At 37.8% G+C, this 19,545-nt stretch overlaps 1 protein-coding gene across 1 annotated transcript in view; it reads right to left on the minus strand.

The window, feature by feature from the left end:
• Window positions 1–14,040: 14,040 nt before the first annotated feature.
• The window catches only part of LOC150109740 (uncharacterized), a 144,948-nt gene continuing 139,443 nt past the window's right edge, over window positions 14,041–19,545 (minus strand). Inside the window, exons 14-15 of the mRNA XM_090414111.1 lie at window positions 18,330–18,434; window positions 14,041–14,599 (exon numbers count right to left, since the gene is read on the minus strand). Of these exons, the coding sequence (XP_090270237.1) occupies window positions 14,471–14,599; window positions 18,330–18,434 (234 nt within the window). The 3' untranslated portion in view covers window positions 14,041–14,470. The remainder of the gene's footprint in view (window positions 14,600–18,329; window positions 18,435–19,545) is intronic.

A 19,545-nucleotide genomic window follows, 5' to 3' on the forward strand; every position in this document is an offset into this window, starting at 1 on the left:
CCTAAGTTTGAACTAACTGCAACTTTGAGTCACCAGGAAAAATCGAATTGAATTTGCGGCTCCCAAAATTTTATTTTAATTCATTTTTTTGGTGGAATGGCTCTTTGGTTCAATCCCGACCCCTGGTCTAGAAGAACATCAGGATTACATCCATCTCCATGATTACAATCACGCCATACATACTAGATTTAGGATTCATTGGAATAAGGCTAAGGTTTGACACAGGAACCAAGTTTTATTAGGAAAAAATATATGAAGAAAGTTGTGAAGGCCACATCATAACCTAAATAAAAATGTTTTTAAATTTTCCTCAGTTTTAGGAAGTTTAGTTATTCTATGCGCCTTATGATTGTGTTAAATAATTTATTAACTGATACTTTCAGTGTCCTTTCCTTGAATCCTACTAGTTAGAACTTGACCTTACCTCTTGCAATGAATCTTAGATCATACACTATGATTTCCAATTGTTATTCTGTTGTATCTATCTAAGCTGTTCAGTGCAAATGGACTTGAAACAAGACCATTTGCTCTCTTATTTTTCTCTTAATAAATGTTTGTTTCCAATGCAAGTGGATTCCTATTTATTTAGAATATTCCACTTCTTTCTTCCAGTGCTAATAAGTGCTACTGCTGCTATCATCTCTTCCCCAAAGCTACAACCTTCGGCTGTTATGAGGAAATAAGTAATGGGAAGATGCCTTCAAAGAACTTTTTATTTTTATGTATACTTCCATACACGAGGGGTTCCAAAGCCTGTGACATAACGACTGTGTCATGTGTAGGTAAGTGGTTAGAAGAAGAAAACCTGAAGGTTCTAGTCATTGAAGATATTTCTAGTGAACAAAGGGGGTAGAAATGAAGATAGAAGATGGGAAGCTGGTTTGGAGTTGAACTATATATTGGTGTTGACTGGCAGCTACTTGTGTTAATATAAATAAATAAATAAATAAATATATATATATATATATATATATATATATATATATATATATATATAGGAGTACAGGAAGCTGGAAAGAGGGTAGTAGCGAATTCAAAGAAGCAGTGCCAATAGAAGAGACAATGCAGCAAAAGAACATCTATGGTGTTACACCTGATATCTTAAGAATGTAGAATTCTCAGCTATCGTGGTGTAACATGCAGAATAAATAAATTAAAAACCCTGCATAAAAGATAATAGATGAATTAATTAAAAGAAAAAGAAATATTCTTGCATCCAATAAAATATATAAAATATAAAGATGTTTGTTGAACTAACTAACAAAAAGAACGAATATATTAATGTTGTAATATGATATAAAAGAGAAAATTTAACTAAATAAGACAGAAAAGGATTAGTCATAAGAGATGGTATGTGAGAGGCTAGAGATTAAAATATTAAGTAAGTTCATAGAGAAATTTTGGAAAGGGGATTAAGTTAGAGGCTAGCAGAAGAAAACAGACTATCGCTCAGGGCCGATTCTCGGATTGAGACTTCGTTACGAGCTTGCCGATCAAAGGAGTTTGGCAGAAAAACGCCACCCTAATTAGTCGGTGAAGTAAAATCAAGTAGGGTGGGGAGAAAAGAAGTTAAAGAGGGTGCCGTTAGGAGAACAAGTATAAAAGGGTTGGAAACCCCCCCCCACGAGGCTTTTAGACCTTTTTGGCTTTCGGGTTTTTGGTTCTGTTCCAGGAGAGTTCTTCGCGAGCTCCTTCGTATGGGTTTCACGGTGTTTTCCTGAGTGGCGAGATTGGAGTTATATCTCCATCTTCACAACACGGAAACAAAAGTGAGCGGAATTTCGGTTCCGTATTTCCTATGTAAGAAGCGAAGAATACCATATAGTCAAGGAAAAGAAAGCATATTCTTTGTGTTTCAACTTCAGTGACAACCACGAAAAAGGGAAAGCTGTAAAGAAATCGATATCCACGTCGCGAGTTGCACTGCCGTTATTTAGACGATTCAAAGTGTGTCTTGAATAACGAAAGGTAAAGACCGCATAGGCATAGTTCAATTCAAAAGGGAACATAGGAGAAGCAGATTATCGGAGAGGTTATACCAGGATACTTCAATCAGAAAAAGGTAGAGGCCCATATGGAAAACTCAGGAAAGAAAGGTACTGTAAATTATATCTCGTGTTAACTAATATTCGTCTGTAATAGTTATCATTATTCTAATACTGAACTGTTGATGTGACCAAGAAAAAATACTAGGACTTTAGTATCTGACAGAATATATTGAAAGTAAGCTGGCTAGTGTTAATGTTATATAAGTAATTAAGTGTCCTGAGAATTTTGCATGTCTATTATATTGTATAAAAAAGTTTAAATGTCATAGTTATGTGTTAGTACAGTAAATGGTTTAGTTAAGCTACTTAAGTTTGGACAGTTAAATAGTGTGAATTAATCGTATATGTCCATGTCATATGAAGTTATGTGTTGAATGCGTATGGCGGCATGATCGTAATACCTATTATAGGGTCATAGCTTACTTATTTACGATAAGCTAATGTCAGTTTGTAAATATTTATTATAGCATTGAATTGAGTAATAACTAAAATTTGAATTGTACCATGTTAAGGAATTTAATAAACCTTTTGTCCAATGATAAAACAGTTGTCTAAAATGCTGTCCAATGCACCACTTGAAAAATTACGAACCTAATCAGGAGGGAAATTTAATGTGTTAAGAAACGAGATAAAGTGTCACGACTGCAAGATAGTTACACTTTCTGACATATTTTAATTCTTTCTCCTTGTTTTTGCATATAATATCTTAAACTAAATGTCCCAAAAGGTGCAGCATAATACAAATATGAGGGATACTGAGGGGAGAAATAACTTAGATATTAGTAAAAATTTTGGTGATATCTCGAGCATAGATAATAGTAGAACATAGATAAGCGGAAATTATTAGATAGAATAAAAATCATAAATGGGACGCAACAATGGGAAAGCACTGGAGGGGAAGGTCATCAATTAAGCAAATTTATCTATACAATCAAGCATTTTGAGGAAAAGTTTTGATGCACCACTCCAAATGTGGGAACAGTATTCTAAGATTGAGCAGATTTCACCTTTATAAAGTCTCACGAGATGAGCAGAACAGAAATACTGTTTGAAAAAGAATATCAAGTGTTTCGGAGGCTGAAGAAGCTATGGACCTGACGTATTTATACCAGGATAGATTAGATGTGAACTCCTATTTGGCAAGAAAAATATTGTGCAGAGTGAGGGAGAGAACAGCAGGGTGTCTTCCTGGAAATGAGACCATTTTGGTGACATTGAAATTCACCAGATTATTTTCACCCCACCAGAGATTGAGAATGGCAAGATCAGTGTTTAAAACATTGGTTAAAAAGATGTTGAAGTGACGGTTATGTGTTCAATACAAGATTTTGAAAATGAAAAAAGAGAGCAAAACTATGAATAAGATGTCAAAGAAAGAAGATCATCAATGTATAGAAAGAAGAGTGTAGGTAACAGCGGTTGAGCCCTAGTGCATACCACCATTACCTGAAAAATCTGATAAAAGGAAACCATCCACCATAACCAATCCGTGAATGGTGGGGAAGGAAGCCTGGAAATCCATTTGCAAAGGAAAGGAGGAATATTGTAAGATGGTAGCTTGGTAAAAAGGCCACAATTCCAGAGTTTCTCCAAACTTTACATGAGCTTTTGTCCAAAGGGGGGGGGGGAAGGTTAGCTAGAAGATCAGCTGTGGAGCAAGAATGGAATAATCCTTATTGGTTATCAGTAACATCACAAACATCATTCAAGAAAAACATGAAAGTGAGTTCAAAAACAAGAACCGAATCTTGGAGATTCATTGGCGAACCCTGAAGAAAACAGCCAGAGAGGCATGTGGTGAGATCTGCAAGGAGAGAAAAATCAGAACTCCATGGGGGACTCACGAAGTTAAAGAGGCAGCCAAGGAAAAGAAGAAAGCATAAAAGTTCCTGGCAAGTAAGTCAGCTTGTGCTGTTACAACATAAAGAGAAAAATGTAAGAAAGGGAACCACTGTGTGAAACCAGCTAAACAAAACTGTTGGGAAGACTTTGGTAATAACATGGAAAATAAATATCAGAAGGTGGCAAAATAGAATGGAGGGTATTCAAAAAGCCAAGAAATAGAGGAAAGAATACTCTAAAAGAAATCAGAAATTCTAAATTGACATAAAACTAAAGATAACGATATTCCAGATATCTGGAGTAATTACTTTGAAACATTGCTAAATCAAACAAGCAGTGTCAGCAGGATGGTAGAAAATTCCCAACAGGAATGCAGTCAGGAATATATATATCCATACATGAAGTAGAAAAAAGCCATCAAAAACCGAAATTCGGCTAGAAATGCTAATATGGAGCTATAAACGTTTTACAGTGGCTGCACTGCATAATTCAGAGTGTTCCTTGTAAGATTTATGCAAGTATTATTATTATTATTATTATTTCGGGCGACTCCAGGAGTCCTTAGACTCATCGAGGGAGGCCCTAAACATCATGTCCACACAACTATGCGATTACATTCTCACAGTATCTATCATACCTTGTCTTGAACTCGTTCACCGTAATAGCACCCACAACAGACTCTGGCTGCTTATTCCACTCATTTACCACTCTAAAAGTAAAGAACCCAGCTCTAACACCCCTGCTAACTACACTCTTGCCCAGCTTCCATAGGTGTTCCCTAGTTCTCCCACCACCAGTCCTGATCTCAAAAATGTCCTCTGAATTAATCCTATAGAATCCCTTTAGCAATTTGAATGTCTCAATCATATCTCTCCTCCTCCGCCTATCCACTAGTTTCTGCAACCCACAAATCTTCAACCTGTTCTCATATGGTTCATTCCATAGACCTGTTATCATCTTAGTCACTCGCCTCTGGATCCTCTCCACCTCCTTCCTATCAAGAAGGAACCGAGGTGACCAAATCTGGGCACAGTAGTCGAGATGAGGTCTTATCAAGGCTCGGTACAGAGGTACAATAACTTGCTTGTCTCTGCTCGTCAAGGTATTTTTCAACAACCAAGTGAGTTGATGAGCTGATTTAGCTACTTTTGCAGTGTGCCCCCCTAAACTTCATCTCCCTATCCATCAACACTCCCAAGTCCCTGACCTCATCAATCTCTTGGAGTACAGTTCCACCAATGTGGTATACTGCTGCTAATATTTTTACCCCAAAATGCATAACCTTACATTTTGTCACATTAAATTGACATCCATTCTCCTTAGCCCAGAACTCCAATCTATCTAAGTCATCCTGCAAGACTTTGACATCTTCTGCATTCACTATTGCCCTACCTAACTTTGCATCATCAGCGAACAAATGAATTGTTCCACTTAGATCCTTCCCTATATCGTTAATGAACAGATTAAACAGCAGTGGTCCAAGAACACAACCCTGTGGCACACCACTAGTCACGGGCCGTCTTTTGGACTCTACTCCTGAATAAACTACTCTTTGATATCTCTCCATCAACCAACCACCTATCCACCTCACCAAGCCTATATCCATTCCCATATGTTGTAGTTTATGGATTAGTATTCCATGTGGTATCCTGTCAAACGCCTTTGCCAGGTCCAGCAGTATCACTGTAAACCCATTTCCCTTATCCAGTTCAGCCGTCACCTTGTTATAAAACTTGAGCAAGTTACTGAAGCATGATCTACCCTTCACAAAGCCATGCTGTCCCCTGTACAGTATCTCGTTTTCATCAATCCATTCCTGTATTTTTCCCTTGACTACTTTCTCTAAGACCTTGACAACGACTCCTGATATGCTGATCGGTCGTTAATTTGCAACCGTAGTCTTGGATCCTACTTTATGCAGTGAAATTATTTTCCCCTCTTCCCACACCTTCGGGACTAAGCCAGATCTGAGACTCAGATTAAACAACATGGTCAAGGGCACTGATAATTCTTTAGCCGCTTCACGCAAGACCTGTGCCGGTATACCATCCAATCCCACAGATGTGTTCACATTAAGGTTCTGTAATAGACTAGTCACCTCCACTTCATTCATCACTATTCCCGTATAAACTAATGGTTCCTTCATTTTTTTCAATGTCACCACCTGGATGATATGCTTTTGCAAAGTGCGCGCTCAGTAACTCCACTATATCGACTGATTTAGTGACCTCCTTACCATCGTCATTCCTTAAAATCATTTTACCATGTACAGTTTTTTTCTTGCTTGCAGCATATTGAAAGAACTGTTTTGGATTCTCTTTTGCTTGCAAAGCTAGTTTCCTTTCATAATCCGCTTTTGCTTTTTTTACCACACTCGTTACCTTTCTGGCCTGCACTTTATACCGTTCGTGTGCCTGCAGGTCACCCCTTTCTTTAAATTCCCTCCACGGTTGTGTCTTTTTTTGCAGCTCAAGCTTAATGGTGTTATTCATCCATTTAACCCCTACTTGTTTTACTATTCGGACCCTAGGTATACAATCAGCCATTACCTCCTGTAAATGCTCCTTGACCACTTCCCATGCTCTATCGACGTCCAGCCCTTGCAGTTGTACATGCCATGGCACTGATCCAAGCAATCTCCTAAGCTTGTCATACTTGCCAGCGCGGTAATTCCACATATACCCTGTCTTAATCGAAAATTCCATACCTTTAGCCACCTCCCAGGTCAAGGTCACTCTCACCACCTTATGATCACTCTCACCAATAGGTGGCAACATGGTCATATTCATTACAGTCAAATTCTCAGATGCTATTACCAGGTCAAGCACTCTCACACTCCTAGTATTTTCAATTACATGCTGTCTCAGATAGTTATCCCTTAATAATTGAATAAAATCCTTTTCCTTCCTCACACGTGTCCTCTCCTCCTTCCAATCAATGTTACCATAGTTGAAATCCCCCATAATAATTACCCTCCTTCCACTCATTTCATCAATTTCCCTATGCATACTATCTCCACCATCTATTCCATCACCTGGTCTATAGCAGCACCCAACTGTATATTTTATTCTGCCAGTCTCAATCTGACACCAAATAGCCTCAAATGAGCACCTTTCACTATCCTGCGATACAACTTCAATTCTCCTTGGCTGCAGTTCATCAGCTATCATCAATAATACCCCTCCCCCCATTATATTCTCTCTGTCCCTCCTAAACACACTATAACCTACACATTCTATCCCACTAACTATATCTTCTTCCGTCAGCCATGTTTCACTAATGCCAATAACCTGTGGCCAGGAAGAGCCAATCAAGGCCAAAAATTCTTCCTTCTTGTTCCTAATACTCCTGGCATTAGTATACATGAAATGCAGTGATCCCTTAGCCCACCCCTATATTGATAGGTTATTCTAAATGACCCATTCCCATTTTTTGTCCTTAGTGCTGGCTCGGGTACATTATATACATTCTTACACTCATCTGTCTCACTGATGTCTGCATATCCACCCCCCCCCCCCTCCTTGGTAGTTCTAGTTTCCCTGGTTTTGCACATCGATTTTCACTTCATTCAGCAACACTCTTTCCAGCCTCCGCACACCAAGTCCATTCAAATGCATCCATCTTGTATAAGTCCTTTCGCCCTTCAAACTCATTCCACACGTCCACGAATTCCACACCACACCGTCTGCATAACCTACGCATAATGTCATTTGCAATTATGGCCCTCCTCCTAAACTCCTCTCTGTCATACCGCGGCAACAGACTAACCATTCTAACTCTGTCATTCTTTTCTTTCGCTACCTTTAACAATACTTTCAAGTCCTCTCTCATAAAAAATTTATCACCTTTCAATTCATTCGTTCCCGCCACAATTATTAATTCTTTCACCCTCTGTTTTTGCACTCTAATACTCTCACTTACATCCTTAAATTTCGCACCCGGTAAGTACGATTTAGTTACACTGCCATCTATCACCCCTCTTAATAACGAGTCACCATACAACACTCTTTCCTGCATTTCAGAAACTCTCTCATTCTTGCACTGTTTTTTTACGTTATCCGAATCACTCTGGAAAGAGTTTTGCAGGTGCTCTAATTGCCGCTGCGCATTTTGTATCACTGCGCGCAACCTAGCGATCTCACTTCCTACAAATAATTCCTCATTATTTTTATCATTTAAACCATTTTCTCTCTCAGTATGGTTGCTTTCACTCTTTCTGAGATCACCGCTCTCATTGCCATCTTGTACATCGCAATTCTCTCTCACGCCACTATTTTCACTCACATTCTGGCAATTCTGGCTTTCTTCAACCATAACTATCTCACTTCCTGACACATACTTCAACTCCTCACTTTGCTTACACTTTCTACACATTCTCCCACCACTATCACTTTCAATCCAAATTCCAGTCTCATTCGGGAATGCATACATTCCACACACATCACATTGGACAAACTCTCTCACATTATAGTTTTTGTACAATGGCGTCGTATTTTTGGACACCATTATCTTACGTCGCATTGGCGCCATATTCAAATCTATGAAACGTAACGTTATATACTAAATTAAATAACGTAATTCACACCAAAAGTATACGTGAGAAATGGCTAAGAAAAATTGTGGAAGAGAAGTTTGGTAAAAACCAAGCTGGATTCAGGCTAAAAAGAAGTTATCAAGATCAGATTTTCACTTTAAGACAGTTGAGAAATCTTGAATATAACAAGCATCTGTATTTAAGTTTTGTTGATCTGGAAAATGCATATGACAAGGTGCCCCGAGAAAAATTCTTCAAATCTCTACAGCTATATTCTGTAAATGGGACATTATATCGACCAAATACACAGTCTCTATTTAAATTGTCAGTCAGTAGTTAGAATTGAAGGAGGTACTAGAAGATGGTTTGATGTTAAATCAGGTGTTACAACAGTTATTCAGCGAATCTTGCAGATTTGTACTGGATTTATTCTGAAGATTATATCTGCATAAAGCAAAGAGCCAAGATTAATATCGCCAATTTTGATATTAGACTTATTACCACTTTCCTAATGTGATCCATATAGAGAATGGATAACAGTAGAGATAATGTGCACCATTGTTATTCATTATCTATATGGATGACATTAGGAAAGTGGTAATAAATCTAATATCAAAATTGGCGATATTAATCTTGGCTCTTTGCTTTATGCAGATATAATCTTCAGAATAAATCCAGTACAAATCTGCAAGATTCGCTGAATAACTGTTGTAATAAATTTGGTATGAAAATCAGCAATAAGAAGATGAAAGAGAATGAAAATAGGCAGAAATATAAAATCTAATTATGTTTCTGTCTTCTAATGCACATGTCAAATCCTTCCCAGTGTCATTAAGTACAGATTGAATAGCAATGGATCAAGTACTGATCCTTGAGGAACACCAGTGGTTACCTTGAATCTTGCAGATTCACACCCCTATACACGACGTTTTGATATCTGTCAGTCAGCTACCTTCTTATCCATACCAGTAGTCTATAATCCAATTCCATATTCTCCAATGCAACAGTCTTCCATGCTATATTTTCTGTCAAAAGCCTTAGCAAAATCCAAGTGTATGATGGGGTATCCATCCCATTGTCTAACTCAGTAGTAACATTATTATAGAATGTGAGCTAGTTGCTAAAACTTCCTTTAATAAATGCATGCTGTTCTTTACAGAGTAGAGATTCTCTCTCGACCATTTCTGAATGCGAGCTTAACCAACTTTTCAAAAATCTTTGCCACCACTCCGGAGATAGTGATTGGTCGAAAGTTTGATACATCGGTCTTCGCACCGCTCTTGTGCAATGAGATTACGTACATCCTTTCCACTCCTGTGGAATCTTCGCTGTTCTGAGACAGATAGTCCAGTCAAAGGAATAGTTCAGCTGAACACTCTTTATGCATCCGTGCTGATATCCCATCGGTTTCTATTGCAGAATTCTTATCAATTTTGTGAAACAGCTCTAGTATTTCCTCCTCATGCAGTGAAGAGGCAGCCGTGAGTTCTGTTACATATACAAGGCTGATAGCTTTTAGTAAAATGGCTATTCATTAGCTGAACAATCGCTTGTGCATCATCAGCTGCATTCAGTAGAGTTATTCTTTCAAATTCAGTCTTTCTTTTACTTGCATCATAACGATAGAATTTTTTGGTTCTTTTTAACTTGTCGAGCAGGTTTCTTTTCATACTCAGACTTTGCTTTCTGTACAACAGCTCTGACTCGCCTGGCCTGTTGCTTATAATTGACATCCTGATTCACACAGTATTCTTTCCGCATCATCTTTTTCTCGGGAATCTTGCTTAATTAGATTACACATCCATTACTCTCCTACTGTATTTATTCTTTGAACTCTAGAGACGCGTTCTGATATCGCATCGTTTAAGTATTTTTAAACACTTTCCACGCACTGTCGAATCCTTCCCATCCAACAACTGATACCCTGGCTCAGAATCCAGCATACTCAGTTGATTATAATTTCCTGCTTTGTAGTTCAGCTTGTAACCTTTTGTGAATAGAACATTCATAAACTTAGCTACTTCCGAAGTGAGTATCTCGTGATCACCGTCACCAGGCAGAGACAAAATAGTTCTGCCTCCGCCTGGTGGAGGAGGCGGAATAGTTTCAGCTTTAACTGAAACCGCTTCTGACATTATGATCAGATCAAACATTTTGACTACAATTGCTGTCTGTCACATGCTGCTTGAGGAAGTTGTCTCGCAAAAGCTCAATACATACACTTTCATTCTAATGCGATTCAGCCAACCAACCGATGTTCAGATAATTAAATCCCCCCCCCCCCCCATTATGATTACTCTTCGCACCCATCGTATGTATTTGGTGATGCATTTCTTCCTCATTATTAGCCAATCCACTAGGTCTGTAACAACATTCCATTATTTATTTGATCTTGTTAGACATCACCTCACATCAGATGACTTCAAACTTATTGCCACATAAAAAACAAATTGTTACTAGTATTGCAGGGTTCACGGTCAATTCATCGTGGGGAAAATTCATCGCAGGGAAAACTCATCGCGGGGGGAAATTCATTGCAGGAAAAATCATCGCAGAAAAAATTCGCTGAAAGCGTTATTCGCTAGAAAATTGAAGTCAGTTTGGACACGTGTTATGTAGAAATGTGTGATATTTGATAGTAAATTGTATCTGAGGGATACCGCGAACTCCGATGTCAGTATAGTTTGTTTTTTTTTACCGTTGAAAATGGCTGGAAAAATATATCTATCTACACGATAATCCATCAGATGTTGAAGAGATTAAGCGATTTTCTTACTCGAGTCCGATGATGAGAATGATAGAGTCGAATGCGAAAGTGAAAATGATATTTGATAGTAAATTGTATCTGAGAGATACCGCGAATTCCGATGTCAGTATAGTACTGGTTTAGTTTATTATTATTATTATTATTATTTGTTTCTTTTTTTTTTAGTAATTTCTAGATTACAAAAATTTAGATAACTGAAATTATATTATTATATTTGAAACGTTTTTTTTTTATCGCATTTTGGCACATACTAGTAATGAATGTATCTCTCGGATACACGCGACCTAAGCTCCAATTTTTTCGACCGCGACATCTCCAGGGTTAACCTCCCAACCAGCCATGACGTATATATATATATACACACACACACACACACGTCCAGCAAATCCTGGATACGAGTCGTCAGACCGCCTGTTGAAAAAACATGGATATCAAGTGCATTCGACTGTCATATCCATTAGAAGGTGCGATAATCCTTCACGTTGACGTGAAGGATTATCGCACCTTCTAATGGATTACCTTCTTCTATTCAGATTACCTCGCGTACGTAGCTACGTTCAGTTACCTATTGCCAGAAACGCAGTTGCTTGCCGTTTGCTCGGTAACTGGAATCTAAATTATATTACCTACAAGTTACATTTATTTTTGCTACTTGTTTTATCGTAAAATAATAGTTTTTAAAGCCAGTGCAAATAAGAGATCCTTTCAGATTTCTTCACTTACGACTGTATCGCTCTGGAGAACAATGCCACTATCTTTTTTTTTTTTTTTTTTTTTTGCTAATTATCTTACTCGCCAATACATTTTATTCTCCCAGAACTTCATTCAAGATAACTATTTTTGTCAAACAATTATTTTATAAATTCATAAAAATCCGAATCTTAAAATAAATACAGCCACCATCTGTTTTCTTTATTTTTTTATTTTCTTTATTTTATTATTTTTTTTCATATATCCGCGATGAATTTTCGTGCGATTAATTTTCCCCACGATTAAATTTCCAGCGATGAACTGTCCGGTCACGGTATTGTAGTCATAGGTCTCAACTATATCTTTCTGTATGAACTCGCTTCCTATAAATTTCAAAAGATATTTTTCCTGTTTTTATTAGAACATTATTCACATTCAACATCCAGATTAAGCTTAATTTCAGTATGATGATTATTGAGGGGAGCCTCCGTAGCTCAGTCGGTATAGACGAAGCCCTTTGGTCGGAAAAACCAGGGTTCGATTCCCGTTTATAACGTGAGACATCTTTATCTGGTCTCTTTCGATTAAAGGTGAGTTACCTGACTCATTCGGTGGTGGAGGATATTTTTATCCGAGATCTCGGGTTTTTCGTCCGTCAAAACAGGCAAGCCCTGAACACACAGCTACAGTCATAAATACGGTAACGAGGGCAACGGGAAACCACCTTGCTTCATGATCATCTCCCTAGTATGGTAGCATATGGCTGAGGGGATGGGATGGGATATGTAGGTTATCTAATTTCCATATGTGTCGTTTTAAGGCAGCTTAAACTTTTCAAGTGACAGATTGGAGTGCTGAAAAACTTTGTAGTGTCAGGAGGAAAACGATCTAGGATACTGATGCTTCATTTGGAACGATTTTGAATAATATGTCCAACTTGGATAAAATATTCGATGATTTCATTTAGATGCCCCTTTACCTCTCGACAAAATGGGCCAATTTTCTGTGGAATTCAAATGTTTTCCGTGATCATACTTGGTCCTCACATATTGAAATTAATGATCTTCCTGCGTATACCTCTCAGACCATTTTAAAAACAACTTAAATCACAGCATCGTATTACTCCTAGATTACACGGTGCACTAGAAATGCATAAAGCGAATAATCCTCTCCACCATATAGATCACAAGATAAGTTCTTTCTAAATATTTATCCAAGCTTATCAAGAATTATATGGGAAGTGACAACATTAATTTACAGTCAACAAGAAAAATAGAGAACAAAATCTAAATATTTAAAAATTATCGTTAACTCAAATGATGAAGAAGAAGATTTGGAATATAAAAAGAAAGGAGACTCAGAGAAACTTTCGTAGAAGCCATGAAACCTTTAGTTCTGGGAAGTTGTTATCCTTAATGTTATGCGTATTAAGGATAACAGTTGAGTAATCACAGGGTCGTGCAGCACAGCAAGCATATCTGTAATATCGATGCTTGCATTTGCCTCCCTCTCCCCCAAACACATATAACGCAGTAGTTCTATGGTGTACTAAGCACAGCAACGTACTGTACAAGCCTAGCATTAAAAAAAAAAAAAAAAAACGTTTCGGCTACAAATAGCATATTGATGATTTTGTATTAGGGATTGAAAATTATCTTCTAATATCCATTAAGTTGGATTTTAAACGCTGAAATAAACCAAAAAAAATATCAAAACAGTGTGTTTTATAGTATCTCTGTCAGTAATATAAATTACTTATATACCATAGTGTGTAAGAGATATAAATTAATGTAAATGAAATGAGTAGATGATTTGTGAGAAAATGCATAAGATCACCTACTGTAGCAAAGAAATATAAACAAACGAAAATTCAAAGAAACTGAGAGGAAAGCAGGAAGATTTTGTGTTTCCTTGTGTGAAGTGGCAAATCCAGCTCTGCCACCCAAATTGTTGCTTTTGGGTGGCAAACAAATGCATTGAATAAATACGCGCTTTATTTATTTCGGAAGTTATAATATTTGCTGCGTGCTGCATTAGAATCGATTCTTTGTTTATTCATTATAATATTCCGAGTCCTAAACTGCAGCACATTGAATCAAGATTTGTTATAAGTGTGATGTCAGTAGTAAGTAATGCATGGACAAGTCAGGAAAACGAAGAATGTCAAGAACTTTTTTAATGCTTTCTGACATGACAAAATATTTATTTCATATACAGTAATACTTTTGGCTTATTATTTACCTTCATTTTTAGTTATAAAAACAGACTAGACACAAGTCCTTTGGATGTATCACTTACAGTATCATCAACAACAGCAGTGTGCGAATGGAATGGAATGTGTTTGAGGGGGGGGGAGTAGTGTTGTGGTTTCTGCTAGGATCACTTCCAAGTAGCTGCTGAATCTTGGAGTTTTAGAAAACACAAGTCACTTATAAATAAATATCTACAAGCCAGTCATTAATGTTCTGTATTCACTTACAGATGATCACATTTTACACCACTCAGCGCGATGTCATCATCAAAAGACTTATCACAATATGCAAATTTTGTACTATGCCAACTGGAGGTTGGATTGGTGGGGGAAATTGCCTATTCACGCACCATACCATTAATCATGATATTGGCTAGTGCATTTCGCCGCCGCCTCCAGCTTCCAAGATCCTTTGCATGGTACTTTAGCTGTTTCAGCCAATCCCTTGTGATTGTTTTGTTCTCTCCCTATGAAGAAACAATAAAATAAAATGAACACTTATCAAGCAAAGAGATCAACATTCATATATTACATTACATATTACTGAGCATTCTGTTTGATATGCATTGTGTCTGATAAAATTATCATAACAAAATGAAATTTTGTAACCCAGTGCTGATAGAAACATACTTTTCCCAAATGTGAGCAAACAAAAACTCGTACATGAAGATTCTTCATGTACTACTGGGCTAGCAGCAGTCGATTCCATATCAAATTGTCCCAGTATCTCATAATGCACAGCACACTTCCTTTCACACATGCGCATTGTTCTGTGATATGGGAAAGTCCACTTCCAGATCAGCTTCGACTTTTATTTTAAGTACAGTTTTGTTCAAAAGAGGTCCTGATGATTCCTAAAACTGATGTTAGAAGATCACTATTTCATCTCTCTGAACTTGGATCACAGAATATCGATTCTCTGCATTGGTTCTACAGAGAAGGCACTGTGGGATGACACCAATGCTGCAAAGTCACAGAAAACCCATCAGAATGCCAGAGTAAAGCCAGTTTCCAAGTTTCTACTTGGAAACTGGCTTTACCCACTCTGCTCTTAGGGTGAGCATTCCCTGAATGACCTTTGTAAAGATACTTGGGGTCTTAAAATCTGTGGGTGATCTAAAAGATCATTCCAAACAAGTGATTTCAAGTATTACTCAAATTCTTATTAAGCGACCTAAAAAAAATCACTCTAACTTCCATCAACCCATCTCAAAAGATCAGTAAACTCTGATCACTCTGGGCGCTTTGTATTGGTTCGTCCTAATAATACATTGCAAACCCTAGCTCTGCTCAGCAGCAAACAAAAGCCCACCACCATTCCAAATTGTTTAGCCAGTAGCCAGCAAAAACCAACTGCTCTCTGGAAACCTTAGGGTTTCAAGGGAAAAAAAAAACTACATCAGAAAGATAACTTGCTATAGAACTGTTCTAACATTGATTAATTAGTTGCCAGTCACTTTAATCAAGAATTTCCAGAGGGCACAACCACCGTATAGGGTCCGTTCATGTTCATTAATTCAGGTTGACATAGTGGTGGGTTTGTCTCCTGCTCCTGGATAGAACTGAGGTTTGGCACACTGTTTTAGGGAGGAATGAACCTCGATGAGCGATCACTCGTTAAGGTTTAGAGTGGTCCTTTAGATCACTCCAAGTTTTTGAAAACCTGCAGTATCGTTACGAAAGGTCTCATCCAGAGTACGCTTAAGAGTAGAGCAGATCCTACTGACCACTGCCTGGAGCCCACGTCCGCTACACTGTTAGGTTCTTGTCTACTGCGGAGTAGAGCCGAGATATGGAGGATGCGAGATTTTTACCGGTGGCTACTTAGAGCTGAGATTCATCGTTGTTGCGATGGCTTACCGGGAAAATCGCGGTAAGCCATCGCGCAAAAGGGAGAATATTTGCCGTGGTGTTTTTAAATCTCATTCAAACGTAATTTTTGTTCGGAATATACGATCGTAAATAAAAATGCATTTCAACATGTGAGAAAATGCGGAGCAAGACACGATAATGTAACGGACGCGCCTGGATAGCTGCCCACGGCAATGAGAGCTCAGTTGTATTCTTTCCACCCCACACAATTCAGTCTGTTCTCCTGCTCACTGTGATATGCATCTGCTTATCGATTTGTCTGTTTACTTCGCGATAAGCAGGTGTCTGTTTACTTCGCGATAAGCAGGTGTCTGTTTACTTCGCGATAAGTAGACTGCTAAATAATAGTAATAATTATATGACAGTGTTATATATATATTATATTATGCAGCACTGTTATTTAATTGCATGCCCTTAAATATTCCACAAAGAATAGCGCAAGATGGTTGAGCGAAGTTGAAAAGAAAAAAAAAAAAGTCAAGCCGATTCGGAGAAATTAAAAGATGTATTTTCGCAATCAATCACATAATACTTCAATTGTGAATGTGATCAACCAATCTGCACTGTCGCCGTTAACGTAGTTGAATGCAAATATCATTAATGCAAACAAGATACTCTAAATTATTTCTTCAAGTTTCTTCCAAAACAACGATGACTACAAAGAAACTCTTCTACTGAAAATTGTAAATCCTGAAAAACACTGCATGTGGTTCTCTTGTCAGGATTTATCAGAATTTGATTTGCACACACAGTCATAAACGCGCATTTTTAACCTATAAGCAAATATTAACCATATCTTCAGCACAGATATCCCGTGAGAGATCTTTCCCGAAATAGACTCGATATTCTTGTCCATCGGCCAGAAATAGTTATTCTGCAGGAAAGAAACTTCCACTCCACACAAAAACCTTCACTACAGCAATGTCCATGGACCACCTCCCTGCCATACAACTCCATGGATCAGGGGTGATTGGTATCCACCTAAATTACTGCTGATCATCGACACCTTTCCCAGTTGTGCAATTTATGCATTAAAACTCGGACTGGGAAGAAAATGCGTGCACAAAATTAAGTTAGGCAATGCAGTATCTACATATAAATAAAATTACAGCAGTAAACAAACAGTCAAAGATAAATTGGTAATTATTATTATTATTATTACGGGCAGCTCCAAGGAGTCCTTAGACTCATCGAGGGAGGCCCAACATCATGTCAAGAACAACTATTCAACATTCATACAGTATCTATCATACTCCACCTTGAACTCACTCACCGTCATGGCATCCACAACAGACTCTGGCAGCTTATTCCACTCATTTACCACTCTCGAAGTAAAAAACCCAGCCCTAACACCCTTGCTAACCACACTCTTACCAAGCTTCCATGGATGGCCCCCTAGTCCTCCCACTACCAGTCCTATTCTCAAAAATATCTTCTGGATTAATCTTATAGAAACCCTTCAGTAATTTGAATGTCTCAATCATATCACCCCTTTTCCGCCTAACAACCAATTTCTTCAACCCACAAATCTTCAACCTGTTCTCATAAGGTTCATTCAATAGATCTGCTATCATCTTTCTCACTCGCCTCTGGATCCTCTCCACCTCCTCCTCATCACGAAGAAACCCTGGCGCCCATATCTGGACACAGTATTCTGGATGGGGTCTTATCAAGGCTCGATACACAGGAACAATAACCTGTTTGTTTCTGCTCGTTAAAGTGTTTTTCAGCAACCAAGTGATTTGATGAGCTTATTTAGCCACTTTTGCAATGTTCCCTCCTAAACTTCAACTCCCTATCCACTAACACTCCCAAATCTCTGGCCTCGTCAATCTCCTGGAGTACAGTTTCACCAATATAGTAAACTGCTGCTTATCTTTTCACCCCAAAATGCATAACCTTACACTTTGCCACATTCAATTGACATCCATTCTCCTTAGCCCAGTCCTGCAAAATTCTGACTCCTGAGCATTCACTATTGCTCTACCTAACTTTGCATCATCCTCAAATAGATGCACAGTTCCTCTCAGATCCTTTCCTATATCGCTAATGAACAAATTAAACAGTAGTGGTCCAAGAACAGAACCCTGCGGCACACCACTGGTCACAAGCTGTCTTTTGGACTCAACTCCTGAATAAACCACTCTGTGGTATCTCTCCTTAATCGAGTTATAGAATGTAATTAAATTGATATAACCTTCACTGCCGCTTATCGCTTCTCATTGCTGCAAAGAAAATCGGTTACATTTAGTATAACTATTGCAATATATAAAAAAAATAAACAAATAATAAGTTTAGTCTTCTTTAGATGGGAATTTCATTTACCTTTAAGAGATATGCTTCTTTAGTCGTATACTCCTGAATTTCAAAGATCTCATCCGAAGAATCAGAATCACTGCAAATCACACAGCTTCCTAAATGGAGAGGGTCCTACGCCAAAGAATAAAGCAGCACAAGTTACTTTCATTGAAAGGACCTTTGAAGTTGTGTGGCAGTAAAATTAGCAAACATCATTTATCATGCAGTGATGAAAGTGAAAAGCAACAGAAAACAGTCGCATGAGTAACAGACGTTTTTAAATCGATCTAATAGGCCTGTCAATAGCTCCATGGAATCGTGTGGAATATTAGAGAGCATTTATATCTTTATTACTCTCTTCGGATTTTTTGGGAAAAGTGGCACATAAACTAGATTATTACACAGTCCAACACAAGTTTTGCTGACTTATGTGAGACTTGTTTTTCACTAATTTGGGTGCGCTGATTTCAAATATTAAACTCATTTTTCTTGCATTTTCTGTTTGCTAATTTGTAAGTTTTTGATAGTTTTAAGGAGGCAGTACTATTTAGAGGATCAAAAAAAATCGATTTTTTAATATTATTTTCTGAAAGTATGTACTTTTAAAAATCTGTTCCTAACTTTTTATCGAAAAATTCGAAAAATTCCCGAAGATATAGCCTATTATTCAAAGCGGTGCGCAGATCAGAATCGGAGCGCTCACCGCTCTCGCTTGTTAGTAAACGAATAAATGCGTAAGAACCTGCAACGGGACATACTGGCGCTTTGAATGCGAGAGAGGCCGATAATTAGATACATAACTACTTAACAATATTAATTAAAAATTACAAGAATATTTATAAAAAAAATAACAATTTTACTTACACATGAGTTTCAGGGAATAAATTTTTGTTTGTAGCAATTTCTGCTGTGTGTTCTGTTTTGGCAATCCCTAACTCCAACAGTTGTCAGCCATCATGTGAGAATCCCATCTTCCTTGGTACCGATGTTCCATAGTTTTTAAGTCTTGATGAAATCTTTCGCCTTGTTCATCGCTTACAGCACCTAAATTCTCGGGAAATCTATCAAGATGACTGTATAGGAAATGAAGCTTTATGCTGATGTTGCAACCTAGGGGCTGGAAATTTTCAAGAATTGTTTCCACTAGATCTTTGTAATTGCACGCTTTTTTGTTTCCAAGAAAATTATTCGCGACCATCGTAAATGAAGTCCAGGCCTCTTTCTCAATTTCGTTCATAGAGTT

The sequence above is a fragment of the Typopeltis vanoorti genome, chromosome 2 (genome assembly GCF_054136105.1).
Source record: "Typopeltis vanoorti isolate ZY-2024b chromosome 2, IOZ_Tvanoo_1.0, whole genome shotgun sequence".
Classification (NCBI taxonomy): Eukaryota; Metazoa; Arthropoda; class Arachnida; order Uropygi; family Thelyphonidae; genus Typopeltis; species Typopeltis vanoorti.